Raw genomic sequence first — 15,761 nt, forward strand, 5'->3', positions numbered from 1 at the left:
TTGGGCAAGTGACATGCATTCCCAAGGTTGCATAACTCCTGAAGAGCAGAACTGATCTAGAACTCCTTCCTGTTATTTTATTTAAGTGTGGACCTCCTAGACTGATATTTACTTACTTTTTAATTATCTCTTTCTTTTTTTTCCTAAAAGTAAATGTGAAAGGGAACTTTATATTACTATTAGTGGAAAATCCAGTATTACTCAACTTAAAAGATAATCATAAAAATAAGTAGCAGAACAGTGACACTGAATTCTAGCTAAAATATACAATGGTCTATCAAAAGATTGCAGCCTGAGGTGAAGCCTCTCCCCCGCAGAGAAGGAGATTAGCAAGAGTTCAAGTGCAGCTGAACAAGGACCACCAAACTTATAAATGAAAATGCCATCACACTTTTCTCTCTGAGGGTGGAAAAGGAATGAGAAGGAAATAACTGCCTTGGCATGGTATGGGGGGTGTGAATTTGGAAACACCAGTCTGCTCCATTTTGCTTGGTTACTTTCTGGTGTCCCTACACTATTTTATGGGTCACTCAACTTAGAATGTTCCCTGGAAGCCTTGCATTTTGAGGTCGATGCTAAGCTCCAACAAAGCAGTCCAATTCTTTGCTTCCCTTTTCAATCTCAAAGCTCCAGTCAAACCCTCAACATCCCTGTGGAGTTAAATTGTTCTCAGCCCACTTTGAGGCTCATTTTAGCCTCAGGTTAGTCTTGTTTGTATGCATTATCATATTCAATCTCCAATGATTTTTTCTTTTTTTTTTTTTTTTTTTTTTTTAGTTTTTTTAAAACTTGTTTAGAGAGAGAGGGAGCATGAGTCGGGGAGGGGCAGAGAGAGGAAGTGAGAGAATACCAAGCAAGCTGCACACTATCAGCACAGAACCTGATGCGGGTCTCAATCCCACAAACCATGAGATCATGACCTGAGCCAAAATCAGGAGCCAGATGCTTAACTGATTGAGCCACGCAGGTGCCCAACCAGTGATACCTTTTTAAGTAGACACTGCTACAATCCTCATTTTACATATAAGGAAATTGAGGCTTGAAGAAATCACTGAACTCATCCAAGTCCTTAGCTGATAGCTCAGAGCTATGTGATTCAGTATTCTATGCTTTTTTTTTTAAGTTTATTTATTTTTGAGAGAGCGAGAGAGAGAGCATGAGTGGGAGAGGGGCAGAAAGAGAAGGAGACACAGAATATGAAGCAGGCTCCAGGCTCTGAGCTGTCAGTACAGAAGCCCTATGTGGGGCTTGAACTCACAGACTGCGAGATCATGACCTGAGCCAAAGTCGGACGCTCAACTGACTGAGCCACCCATGCGCCCCATAGTATTCTATGCTCTTAATCACTGTGATATATTACCTTCCAGTCTAACTTCTATTATTTAATTTGCTTCAAAAATATTTACTGAATATTTCTTATGATCCTATCAACAGAATCAGTATAGTAGGGGCGAGCAAAGAAGGGTATAACGCAGTCCTGGTCCTTGAGTTTTATATGCCATTAATACATTCAGCAAATACTTATTGGCCTACTGCCAAGTTGTAACCTTGTTGAAGACCCAAGACACATACACATAAAAAAGTGCATGAATAAATAATATAATCAAATACCAATATGTACGAGTAGTTGGTAAGAGTTGTGAGCAGGTCAGGAAGGAGATGCATTATGTGGTCTGGCACTACTGGGGAAGACTTTATGGAAGACACAGCTCTTGGAAGGAGGGAGGACATTCCTTGTGAAAGTACAGAGTGAGCAAAAGGACAGAGGTGGTGGTACTAAGCCCAGGGCGACAGGAGGCTCCTTTTCTTAATTCGTGATAAATTAACAACAACAGAACAAACAAACACACAAACCAGCCACAGGCTGGCAGGGTCTTACACTTGGCTATAATTTTCAGGAATCAGTTATAATGAACCCCTTGAGAAAAAAAGTTCCTCCGGTCTAAAGAGTAGCATTGGGTCAAAGGGGAGCTTTCCCCAAGGATACTTTAGATTTCAATTGTGTGCCTGAGAAAGTTCTGCCACTGGCATGGCCTAGAATATCAACTCAGGGGCAGGAAGCTTTCAGGCAGCCTCAGTGCGGTAGAAGGAGGAAAAAAAAATCTACTTATTAGGATTGTTCGCCTGAGAAGCCTTGAGGTACACTAGCAAGGCAAGAGCTTAGGAAATAAGATCTGCTCCTTACAGTTAAATGCCAAGTGCTGTCAATGACTTAGGGCTGGCTCATTATGGACCTATTTCAGCTAATCCTCCGCAGGCAACAATCCTCCTCTTTTCAGGGACTATGGAAGCCTGGGGAAGGCCATTTCTTTTCCAGTCAGGTGTGAGGGCAAAGAGCCATCCATCTTTAATAAATCTCTAGGCTCACGGGATTCTTCTCATTGTAGCTAATGCAGAATTTCTAGGTCTCTGAAATGTTCAACATCCATTCTGCCCCCTACTGATTAAACAACAACAGCAACCTGTCTATCTGACATCCTATCTCCTCTATTAGATGCTAAGTTTCTAGAATAGTCATCTATATATTCCCTTACCTGTGCATTAATTCGATCAACAACTGAGTACCTCAATTGCATGCACCTTTATGTTAGCACCTAAACACTTGATTGTACTCATTGCTATTTGGGGTCTGGCCCTTACCTGTATCTCTAGCTTCATCTCCCACTCTCCTGTGCCCAACCCTCTAGATTCCAGACACACTGACTCTGCTCCCTCATCTGACAGCCTCCTGCTTACCATAACCAACTCTTATAAGCTAACTCTTCTGCATGGACATGGAACAAATATTCCTTTCCACCTCCCCACTTCATCTGGTTAGCTTCTCTGTCTCTCTCTCTCTCTCTCTCTCTCTCTTTTTCTTTTTAAATCCAAAATGTGTTTATTGGGATAGTTTCCCACTCATCTTGAGTCAAGGTGCTTTTTGTGCTGCTTCCGTCTGAAGAAGCATCCTTCTGTGAGCCTTGCTTTTCCTCCTGTAGGCTGGCCAAGGAAAATGGAGCAGCCAACACACAAAACTAGTGTTTGTGCCTGGCTAAAGATGGTGGTGATTTTGTAGCGTCCTGGGCACTTCCCATCCATGGAGTAGGAGTTGGGGCTGTGCACCAGGCGCTTCTTCCTGTGTTTCCTCTTCTCCTCTTCTGGAGATAGGTGAAGGAGGCCCTCTGAGAGGGACATGTTCTTGTGGGGAGGCTGTCACTGCTGGAAACTCATCTGGTTAGCCTCTTCTCCTCATTCAAATCAGCTTAGGTCTTCCCTTGTCTCCCAGGCCTGACTCCCAGGCTAAGCCAGGTTCTTGACTTATAGGCAGGTGAGCCTCTGTGCCCTCACTAGTCTGTGAGCTCCATGAGGCAAGGATCTTGCCTGCTCTTCTTCCCAACAGTTAGTGCAGTGTCTGGCCCATAGTAAGCATTCAACATAATTTGTTGTTTGAAGGAAGGATGGGAGGGAGGGAAGGAGGGAAGAAAGAAGGAAGGAAGGAAGGAAGGAAGGAAGGAAGGAAGGAAGGAAGGAAGGAAGGAAGTGTGGTCCTTTCTCCCAGGATTCTGTAAGACCTTAAAGGCAGTGTTGGTATCTCTTGGTCCTAGTGCCCAGCACAATGCCTGGCATAAGAGCACTTAGAAAGTATGTGTTGAAACAAACAAAGAAAACTTCCCTGCACAAGCTACCACTTCAAGGTACCATGAAGGACCAAAAGTAAACAAAAAACAAACATTAAAAAGACAGACATATAAATACATGGTCCTAAACCTTATGGGGCTTTTAGTGAAAGAGAGGAAAGGGGGCAAGTACACAAATTAACCATAATACATAGTGAAAATAAATAGGTGTCTCAAGAGGAGTATAGACAAAGGGGCTTGGGAAGTTCAGTCAAGGAAGATCACATCTGAGGAAGGGGTTGGAGAAGGGGACAACACATGGCACAGGGAGATGAATGGAATGAGGCTTTAGGGAAGATGTGGCCCTAAACTCAGCAACTGTTCTAGTCTTTATCTGGAGCCATGTGTCCAGTGCGGTTGTGTAGGGCAATTCCTGGTCTGACTTGAGTGGATGGGCTACCCGTCCATCACCACCTCACTTCTAAAGCTCTTCTCTATTTTACGAAGGCTCAAAACAGGGCAGACAATTTAAAAGACTACAGAGGCCAGAAAGTGAAGATAACCACAAGATATAAGTTGGCTCTAGGACCCCGGTCAATTGCAAAGCATATCGCTTGCACGACAAGCAGAGGCAACTGATTCTCAAATACTGCCAGTTGTCGTCATGTGTGAATATGGGCCCTCTGGAAGGATGTCTTCCCATTTTTCCCCCAAGGAGAAAACAGAAGTCTGGATTCTTTGGTGAAAGCTTCCAATATTCAAATGTTGGCAACTAATTCAATTTTTTGGTTCAAAACCTACCCTTTGGTCAAACAAAACACATCCATGGATGGCATGTAGACCGCAGGCTTCATGCAGCCATGCACAACCGGTTTGCAACCTCTGGCCTAAACAGATTGGACTCATGAAAATTCAAACTGCCATTTTGCACCCACAAGATTAGCAAATGTTAGGAAATCTGTTCAAATCAAACCTTGCCAAGAAAGTGGAGCAACAGGAACGCTCGGATGCAGCTGCTGTGGGTGGTGACTGGGACAGCTACTCTGGGAATCAGTGGAGTGATCCTGTAAACATAAGGATTTGCACATCCTATTACCTAAAGTTCCATTCCTATGCATAAGCTCTAGTAAAATTGTTGCAAAAGTGCACAAAGAAGCATATATGGGAATATTGATAGCTGCATTATTATAGCAAGAAATTGGAAACAAACCAAATGCCAATTTCCAGAAGAATATATAAACTGTGGTGCACTTGTAGAAGAGAATGAAAATAACCAAAGTGCTATGGATTAATATGGATCTGATGTCTGCAAGGATTAGGTTCATGTGACCTCTAACGTATTTCCATCTCTAAAATGAAGCTTTCCTAGATATTACTAACCTCCTGTTAGCAGAATTTTTATTCATTCAACAACTATGAGCATCTATATACCTGGCACTCTGCTAAATGCTGGGGAAGCAGTGGGGACCAGACAGAAACTGTCCCTGCCTTTACAGTGTGGTGGGAGACAGCAATACACAACCAAATAGGCACATAGAGAGTCACAACTGATGGAAGAGCAGGGTGCTCTAAGGGAGCACAATAGAGGAGGAACATGGTGTAGACAGCCAGGGTGGGCGGGGGAGAGTATAGAGAGTCAGGGAAGTCTTTTCTGTAGAAGCGATATTTAAATTGAAACCTGAGAAGTTAGCCAAGAAAAGAAGGCAGAAAAAACACACCGGGGGCCTTCCCAGGGAGGGAACAGTCCTACAAAGGCCCTGAGTCAGGAAATAGCTTAGATGCTCAGGAACTGAGAGAAGCTCAGTGTGGCTACAGCATTGTGCACTACCACTCCAAGGCCTGCTAGCAATGAGGAATAATCGGTGTTCATTCTTCTACCCATTTTCAAGATGGCTGGCAAGCCAGAATAATGTATGAAATCTAAATAACAACACAAAAGTAACTGGCTTTACCAGACAAGCTCTTGCTGCCTTAACATGGAATTCTACTAAACTACCCATCAGCTAGAAATAAGAGACTATGAGGTAAGCTCAAATGTCTTCCCTCTGCTTGTGCAAAGGGACCATGGTAAGGCTAAGTCTAGACATTCAGAGGATGAGAGTTCATGACACAAAATAGTTTCAGCTTTTGAAGATAAACAAATTCATGTGAAACACTCAGCCCCCTGCAAGAAAGCCATTACAACCAATGATTGCTTTTCTCATGGTTTCTAATTCACAAATTGTTGTACCTGTGCACCATTTCCATATATCTCAACACCCATGCATACACATCTACCACCTATATACACAAATAACATCAGAATCTAGTTTAAAATTTTTCTGTCTTCACTGAGGCAGGCTCAGTGATTAAGTGTCAGGTGGCTCAGTTGGTTAAGTATCGGACTCCTGATTTGGGCTCAGGTCATAAACTCACAGTTCCAAGAGATCAAGCCCCATGTTGGGCCCCATGTTGCACCTCATGCTGATAGCACAAAGAACCTGCAAGGGATTCTCTCCCTCTCTCTCTCTGCCCCTTCCCCACTTGCTCTTTCTCTCTCGTTCTCTTCTCTCTTTTAATAAATAAATACAATTAAAAAGTTTTCTTCTATCTTCACTGTTTAATTCTTGCTGGTTTGGCCATGAAACTTCAACTGAGCACAGCTCATACTACAGTTCAACTTGTTTTAAAAATTTCATCTCCTAGGTAATGGGAATGGGGCAAGAACAGTGGCCCTTGCAACGGTTCCCCAGGGGCCTCACAGTGTGGACCACCACCTTTCAGGAACAGGCAGGCAGTGTTTTAATCGCAGTAGTGGTTTTTGCCAAAAGCTCTCCATAACTAATTTTGCAGTCAGATTCCACAAGACCTATTCAGTGTCTGGCTAAATCTCATGGAACATCTCATTTCCTTTCAATTTTTCATTAGTTTGAATTAAAAATAAAAAAAGCTAACAAGCGTGGCTTGCATGGATATTTCTAAATTAAAACACAGCAGCATTCTTATTCGTTTTGTTGTTTACAGGGCTGACCCCCACCGCCTGCTCTCCCCCAGTCTGAACTGCCTCCAGTTTTGCAGTGACCTCTTTGTGCCCTTGGAGAGTGTGACTTGACCTTGTTCCAAGCGGAAGATGAGGATAATGGCTTCCTTCCTATCACACAGTTCTTTGATTTGTTAGGTGCTGGGCAATGAGCATTTGTGTCCTAATCTCACATTCATAGCTCCATTTCTAAGGGATCTAAATGAAACTAGTAAGCAAGAAGGGGTGGGGTTCAGGGAGGATGCAGGGTAGAAGTGTCTTGGAACTTTGGACAAATGAATTATCTTGTAGGATCCACACCTGAAACGGGTGTGTCTGTGAGATTTCCCATGGAAAGAAGGTAGAAAATACTGTGCAGTCTAGTCATATGACCTCAGTGCGTTCATAAAGTCTCCTGTTTTCTGCTCCCAGATTCCTTTTGGAGGTCAAATTTTCCTTGAGTTTCTAAATACTGCGTGTCTTTTGATCTTCTCCTACCTCTCTGACCACGCTCATTCATTCATTCAACAAATTTTTTAGCACCTCTTAAGTGCCAAGGATTGTACTAGGCACGAAGATTATTCTGGTGGGATGGGGTAAATTATTGCCGCCAATCACACACTCCTACCACATCTCTGTAAGAGAATCACGTGCTCACCTAGCAGCCTGCAACTTGCTATGCTTTCTGGAGGTTACTTTGGACTTGGCTATGGGTCAAGCTCTGGACAATGGAAGGAGGGCAGGCATGGTATACCCCACATCCAGGCAGAAGTTTTAGAGGCATCACCTGTTCCTGCAGACCTCTTGCTTCTCCTTTCCTCCCTGAAAACAACGTGTCCCAGCTGGAGGTGGGTTCTCTCCACCAAATCCTGGAGTGGGAAGACATATGGAGCAGATGGCTGCCTTGAACAGAGTCACTGCTGACCTACAGTGCAACATGCATGTTACAGGAGTGAAAAAAAGTGTCCATTGATGAAAGCCACAGAGATTAGGAGGTAGTTACTGCAGCAAGCCAGACTGATGCACTCACCAATGCAGTAAAAGCAGATTTGACCCTTGCTGTTACGGATCTAATAGTCTAATCAGGGGAGCCAGACAACAAAGCAGATGAACCAACTAATAATCATGTAAGTATATAATAAATCCCTATGTTCACACTAACTCCTCTTCCTCACCCAACCAAATGTAGCCCCTGGCCCTCCTCTGTTATGGCCATGTTCTCTCCTTTGACAACTCCATCTATTCCCATAGCTTCATATCTCTTCAAATGACCCGTTAATCTAGTTCCCTAGTCTGGCCAGATCCATGTTCCCAGCAGGCAGCTGGTTATCATGTCTGTAGGATCCATTTGTCTACCTAACCTCAGCATAATTGGAACCAAATGCATCAATTATTTCTCATGGTTTCTGTGGGTCAAGAATTCAGGAAGAGCTCAGCTGGGTGGCTCTTCTCTGGGATCTCTGAGTGGTGCTGGAACAATGAGGGGCTGCCCCCATGGGTCTGTTCAAGCATTTTCTCCCTTTTTCTGGGTTTGCTCTTAGGGTCTCTCTTTGTGGTTTTTCCATGAGGGCAAGTTTGGGCTGTCAAAGGTGAAATTATTCTAGACAGCAAGATAGCACTTGAGTCACTTTTTATGACTTATGAGAAGTCACATGTGCCACATCCACCATCGTTTGCAAGGAAATGATGAGCCCGCTCAGATTCAAGAGTAAGGGAATTAGACTTTATTTTCTTATGCGGTGGGAAGGAAGGCAATGTTGTGGCCATCTTTGGAAAATATAATTTGCCACATCGTCCCTCAGGTGCTTTTCCTGACTTCTTTTCTGTGACTGGTACCAAATTCTGCCATTTTACTTCCACCGCTTCCTCTGTTTTTTATTTTCAGAAGGCTCTCTTCATGATCAAGTTCCAATAACTTTCAGTGTGAGTTAGTAGTGATGCTGTCTCTCTACTCCAATGTCTCTTCTTTCCTCTCCACTGCTACACAATCTCTTTTTCTAAAAGCACCACCCTGATCTTGCCGCACATCTGCAGTGTGACCAGCACACAGTAGGTTTTTGTGGACAAGGGGCTTTCCTGAAAAATCTCTGAGGACCCTCCATGGTCTGTTGAATTAGGTACAAAGACGTTGTTGGCCTGATACTGAAAGTCTCCATAAGATTCACCAATTTATTCAACAAATATTTATTCAGTTTCCACTCTGCCAGACACTGTGCTAGGAGCTGGGAGAGGAGCATGTTTCCTGCCTTCGTGGAGTTTCTGTGTAGTGGGGAAAAGGGGTAAACCTTCATTCATTCATTCAAAAACTGTTTAACGTGTTGAACATACAACTGTTCCCCAGATACAATCCTAATCTGCCCTAAGTGGGACAACGTTCATATAACATTAATATGGCCACATTGTATCTGATTTGCCACAGTGAATTGAGTGGAACTGCCTTGAAATACACTTTCTGAATAACCCAGACTATCCATTTATTTTCTTTTTCCGCCCAGAAAGTTTCCATTTTCATTTTAGAGTATGCTGGTCTGTTTGTCTGGAATTCTCATTTCTCCCCAGGCTTCAAATTCTAACTCAAATCCTATATATTGTAAGGTATGTTTTCTCTACTCTGCAGTGAAGTGTGGGCTCTTCTTCCTTTACACCTCCACAGTGTAGTTTACACCTCCTTCAGGCCACCTATGATGTTCTGCTTTATAGGATGGGCAATTATGTATGAATCTTGGCTCCCCTGCTGGTCTAGTGGTGCTTGAAGGCAAGGAATGTGTCCTACTTATCTTTATTGGTCTTTGTTACCTATACTTACTGCAGATACTCAATATTTACCAAATTAATGGATAGTCTGGGAACAAAGTTGAGAAAGTACCAACCTCATCCCTTGTTTTGAGACAAGGAGTATTAGCAGACTTGTTTGGTTCTAAGTTCCCAGAAATCCAATTCCAACTGGCCTTAACGAAAAATGAAAGTATTGGCTGATGTAACTGAGAAGTCCGTGGGTGGTTCTGTGCCACTGAGAGTCCCCTCTCTCCCTCTGTTGGTTCTGCTTGTTACTGTGGTGCTTTGTTCTCAGACAGGTTCTCCAATTGTCCACAAGGCTTATTATCTTATTAGCTTAGCAACTCCTTAGGAAAGAGAATAACCTTTTGCTAAGTTCCAAGATTCAATGTCATTGGCTCAGCTGAAGTCACATGCACAACCCTGGACCAATCACTGTGGCCCAAGGCCATGGTCCTCTGCCTCGTGTAGGTGTTAGAGGCAATGCAGGACTGTCGAGGCTCTGGAGCAGAAGCAAGATGAATTGTCTAGCAGAGTTGTGAGAAAAACAATCCGATGGGAAAGCAAAAGATGGATTGATGACAATGACAGACAAAAGAGAGGAGTCAAAAATGACATTTTGAACTCCAAGCCTGGGACCTCAATTCCCACTCTGCGGAAAAGACCAGCCAAAGTGGAGGAGCAGGAAGCATACAAAGAGACCTAAACCGAGGGGCACCTGGGTGGCTCAGTCAGTTAAGCCTCTGACTTCCCCTCAGGTCATGATCTCACAGCTTGTGAGTTCGAGACCCGCGTCCAGCTCTATGCTGACAGCTCAGAGCCTGGAGCCTTCTTCGGATTCTGTGTCTCCCTCTCTCTCTCTCTGTCCCTCCCCCACTCATGCTCTGTCTCTGTCTCTCAAAAATAAATAAACATTACAAAGAAACAAAACAAAAAACAAAGAGACCTAAACCGAAAGGCCCTGGGCAGCAGCTGAACAGGACTTACCGTCAGGCCTACACAGCAAGGGAATCAGGCCTACACAGCAAGGGAATCATGGATCGACAACAGAACAGGAGGCAGGAAACTTGAGTCACATCCCTGCCTCTGCCACTAACTCTCATGATCTTGAACAAATCACTTAACCTTTCTGGACCTCAGTTTCCTCGTTTCTAAAATAAGCTGTGAGGATTGCTGGTCACTGACTTCCTTTTCTGTTGTGACATTCTGCATTGCTATTTCTGGAGATGAGTATAACTGATCCTTCCTTCATAATAGTTCTGGAATTCACTTCTCCCTGCCCAGTGGCCTAGGTCCTCACAGAGCCATTAAGAGTATGACTCCTTCCACTTACTAGCTGTGGGATCTCAGGCATATCATCTAATCTCTCTTGGCCCCAGGTTCCTCATCTATAAAACTTGGATAGTAACTGTCCCCATCTCTTTGGGTTACTGTCAGGATTAAATTAAGTGAATATATGTAAAATGCTTAGGACAGAGTGAGGCAAATTACTAAGTGCAATATAACTGTGAGCTATTACCAAAATTATTCACTGTGTTGTTTCCTGACTTCTCTTAGGATGAGGGACCCTTGAAGCCAGGACATGGGAAGGTGGACACTGTCTGATAGATACAATCCCCTTGGTCATGTGAATAATTCAGGAGTGGCCATGGTGGCAATCTCCTTTGGGCTTGAAGAAGTAAGGCAGTTCCTTAGGGGTACGGTGACCATATTTTCAGAACCTCAAATTAGGCCGTCTGATTTTACAAGTCTGATTACACTTATTAGGCAAGTGGGAAAGATCATTTGAAAGGAAAACTCTCCTACGTTCTTGACATACTTAAGAGAAGATTTCATTTGCCTGTATCCATGTTCTGTCCCTCAACAAAGACTTTAATGGCCCAAAAAAGAAATGCCGCTTGCATTAGAACCAGACCCAGTCATACTATGCCCTTGCTCCCTGAGAAATGCTTTCTAGATGCTTCAGGGACAGAACAGCACTTACGGACATAAATCACACACACACACACACACACACACACACACACCCCTCCTTTTTTTCTCCCCAAGGCTGAAGTTCCACCAACTTCAGGCTCCTCCAGCAAATTCCAGATGAGTCATTTTCCAAAATCTCCTCTGTCGGTACTGCCTCTTAGTGCCAACTTCCTCTGTGCAGAAAATAAAATAAAAATAAAATAAAATAAGACATGAAATTGATGGGTCCTGCAGCCTTCTGAAAACAACTCCATTTCATTTACGATGGTTATTGAGAATTGCTTCCAAAACCCAGGTTCTTATGGTAGTGCCCTCTACTACAAAGTTGTCATGAAGCTGAGGGGCTGAGGGCAGAGGAAGAGAGACCCCGATTGGCCCTGAATGCTGAGGGTCTTGGTCAGAAGAGCAGTTCACATCTGTGTTTATGCTTCGAGGGCCTTTCATGTCTACGACTATATCCATTTCTCACATGTACCCTGTGGCTACATGCTATCATTATTGCCATTTCACAAGAGAGGCAACTGAGGCTCAGAAAAAGGAAAGGACTTGATAAAAAAAAAAATCCAAGTTTATGTTTCAACTGGACCAAAAATCTGTGTCTCCTTGGACTTCTACTTCATTGCTTTTCTCAAGAATAGCAAATAGGATTTTCCTCATGTGCCATTTCTAATCTATTAGTGATGGTTGACCAGTGATATTAACATTGAAAAGGATTCAAAGGCCATGCCTAGGCTGTGATTGATTAATAATGTCTGACATGCCCTGGGTAAGAAAGTGGTGGTAAATATGCCAGACATTTCCATCTTATGCTGTGTCATGATATCTATATTCTTAAACTGATCCCTGGATTCCAGCAATCTACACAGTTACATCTCAGAAGTGTCTCTTTTCATTGCAAGTAAGTTCAAATACACTTAAGCTGAAAAAGGAAATTTTATCATAAGAATACAGAAGTGTCTCTTAGAACCAATGACCAGAAATGCTGACCGGCCTATCGGTGGACTAAAACCAAGAACTGGATTGTCATTAGGAACCCAGGCAGACTTTGCCTGTTGCTTTCCTTGTCTCTGTCTCGTTCCCTCTCTCTAAGTCTTTCTAGCCCCATCTCCACCCCCACTCCCACTCCTTCTCCTTAGTCTCCCTCTTCTCTTTCTCTCTCTCTCTCCTTCTGGAGCTACGTGTTCATTTGTATTTGCATTTCTCTGTCCATTCTTTTATTCTTCTTTCTCTGTGGATCAGTTTTCTCTCTTTCTCCAGGCACATGGGAGAGATTAAGAGAAGCTTTTTCCAATAGAAATACAATGCAAGTCACAAATATAATTTAAAAAATTTTAATAGAAACATTAAAAATTTTTTTTTAATGTTTATTTATTTTTTACAGAGAGAGAGAGACAGAGCATGAGTGGGGGAGGGGCAGAGAGAGAGAGGGAGACACAGAATCAGAAGCAGGCTCCAGGCTCTGAGCTGTCAGCACAAAGCCCGATGCAGGGCTCAACCTCACAGACTGGGAAATCATGACCTGAGCCAAAGTTGGACGCTCAACTGACTGAGCCACCCAGGCGCCCCATTGATAGAGACATTTAATTTTTTTTTTTAATTTTTTTTTTTTAGCGTTTATTTATTTTTGGGACAGAGAGAGACAGAGCATGAATGGGGGAGGAGCAGAGAGAGAGGGAGACACAGAATCGGAAGCAGGCTCCAGGCTCTGAGCCATCAGCCCAGAGCCCAACGCGGGGCTCGAACTCATGAACCGTGAGATTGTGACCTGAGCCGAAGTCGGACGCTCAACCGACTGAGCCACCCAGGCGCCCCTGATAGAGACATTTTAAAAAGGAAAGATTAGTTTGAAAAATATACCTTTAATCAAGATATAAGTTAACGTAATCAATATAAAAAATTTAATGAGATGTTTTGAATTTTTTACTTCATGCTAAGTCTTTAAAATCTAATGTATAGTTTACACTCACAGACAATCTCAATTGGAATGGACCATATTTCATATGACCCATGTGTAGTGGCTACCAAACTGGACAGCAAAGACCTAGAGTTCATATTACTTTGATTCTAGCAACAGCTGGGAATGGCTAGCATCTATGAATACCCATTTCAGGCTTTCAGGACAGAGATTCTGTTTGGCCCACATTGAGTCAGGTGTCTGTATCTCATCCAATCAGTCTTGACCAGGAAGGGAAGGATCACATCCTATAAATATGGAGGTCGAGGGGGCAGAAAACTTGTTAGAAGAAACAGGTAGTGTCACCTGAATTCTCTAGAAGATTCCAGAAGTTCTCAATAATCTTACATTTGGGGGATATAAAACAGAAGCTCCTCAGACAAGAACAACCCAAGAAGAATAGTGTGCTGCCATCTGGGGGAAATAAACTGAGTATGCATCCCTAACTCAGTTGAGACCCAGAGCTACCTAGAGAGAAGACACCATCGTGCTGGATAAACTCAGCACTGGATCAGAAGTCTGAGGCAGAGGCTGGGAAAAAGGCAGTATTATGATCACTTTCTCAAATTCAGGACTCATCTTCAAGAGTGAATTTAATCCAGAAAGAAAATCCCATGTAGCTTGGGAATCTGCTCTGGCCCTCTGGCCCCCCAGGCCTCGGGATAGAACATTTGTCGTGCCATTTGCCAACACCCAGAGCTCCCCTTTATACAGACGCCTTTCAGTTACACAAACAATTTTTGTGGGAACATCCAGTAATCTCTGGTTTTGTTTATGGAAGCTCTTCAATATGAAGAAGGCTTAAGTCCTTAATGAGAGCAGAGAAAATAGCTGTTCTTTCTCTCCTCAGGACACTGGGACTCCAAAGGAGCATATGCCCCTTATTTAGTCAGCCACAATCATTTTATGAGGTGATCATGTCAACCGTTTGTCACAGATCCTCACCCAAGCATGTTCACTTAGCCCTCAGTTAATAACAGAGACAGAGAAACTTAGCCACGACTGCACATTGCTCTGAGGAGAGCAAATGGTGGGGACAGGGTGGAAAGGCAATAAGGTGAGATTCCCGGAAGCCTGTTTCCTTGGCTGAGGCAAGGCCCCACGGTCAGTGTTTCTCAAAGCGTAGGATTATGGCTTTCTGCTGCTTCACTGCTTTCTAAGGCTTCACGTTTTTCTTAGGGTAAAGTCCAAACTCATCACTGTGGTCCCTGCCTATCTCTCTGACATCATCACGTAGCTCACTTTAGTCCAATACAGGTCTCCTTTCTGTTCCTTGAACACAGCAATCCATCAGAACTTCCTCTCCCCTAGCTCTGTGTGACCGTTTCACTCTCAGGGTTCAAGAGATCAACTCAAATGCCAGTTCTTCAGAGAATCACCCCCAACCCTCAAGCATACAGTAATCCCCCACCCCTTTCACCCAGCCATTCTTCAATCCATCACCCACTTTGTAACGTTCTCCCCAGTTTGAAATGATCTTATTTATTCATCATTATCTGCTCCACTGCGATAGGTAATAAGGTTCTTCAGGGTAAAGACACATCTAGTTTATTAACTGCCGAACCCCAAGGTCCAAAACAGTGGCTGGCACACAGGAGGATCTTAAGAACTATCTGTTCAGTAAGTGAATCAACTATCGGCAAGTACCTCAGACCCGCTAAAGAATATCTTCTGGGAGCAGCGCCTGGAATCAGCATGGTTCACAAGAGCCTCAAACAATTTGTGAACACCTTGGGATTTGAAAAAATTTGTGTTGATTTTACTTACTTAGTCAACAGCCCACCTTTCTTTCTTATCCTCAACTTAAGGGTTCTGTAGTACCTGACCCTGGGGAGAAATTGGAGGACATTTAAGTCTCTTCCAGCTTGGTGGCTCGATCTATCCTTCCTCAACTGTTCATTGAACAATGATGCATCAGGAGTGTGGGATAATGAGCTCAATGAGGACAAGAGTCAAGTGAGTATTGTTTATCTTGGCACTGAGAGAGTGCCTACAATAAATATTTATTCAGTTTTATATATTATATAATATATAACACATGCAATATATATTAAATATATTAAAACATTATAATATATATTATAAAATCTATAAATATTTTATAAAATATATTAAATATATTCTCTAAAATATATAAAATATAAATATATAATATATAAATATATCTCATAAAAATATGTATTATAAAATACATATAATATATATTAAATATATATTCTAAAATATATTAAATATATATCATAAAATTTTATATATTATATATAACATACATAATATATAAAAATATATTATAAAATATATTATTAGATACAGAATAGATATTATAAAATATGTATATTATAAAATACAAACTACAATAAGTATTTGTTAAATCAATTAATAAAAAAAGTCATGAGCACTAGATGACATGCTAGGCACCAAATATGACAGATCTACATACTTTGCTCTAAGTCTAGAGGGAAGA

At 42.5% G+C, this 15,761-nt stretch overlaps 1 protein-coding gene across 1 annotated transcript; it reads right to left on the reverse strand.

Moving 5' to 3' along the window:
* Positions 1–2,032: 2,032 nt before the first annotated feature.
* LOC106967658 (40S ribosomal protein S27-like) lies at positions 2,033–3,174 on the reverse strand. Its single transcript, XM_015063940.3, has one exon. The coding sequence runs from the start codon at positions 3,172–3,174 to the stop codon at positions 2,899–2,901; it is 276 nt and encodes a 91-aa protein (XP_014919426.1). The 3' UTR covers positions 2,033–2,898.
* Between the last annotated feature and the right edge of the window lie 12,587 nt (positions 3,175–15,761).

This window comes from Acinonyx jubatus, chromosome A1, assembly GCF_027475565.1.
Source record: "Acinonyx jubatus isolate Ajub_Pintada_27869175 chromosome A1, VMU_Ajub_asm_v1.0, whole genome shotgun sequence".
NCBI lineage: Eukaryota > Metazoa > Chordata > Mammalia > Carnivora > Felidae > Acinonyx > Acinonyx jubatus.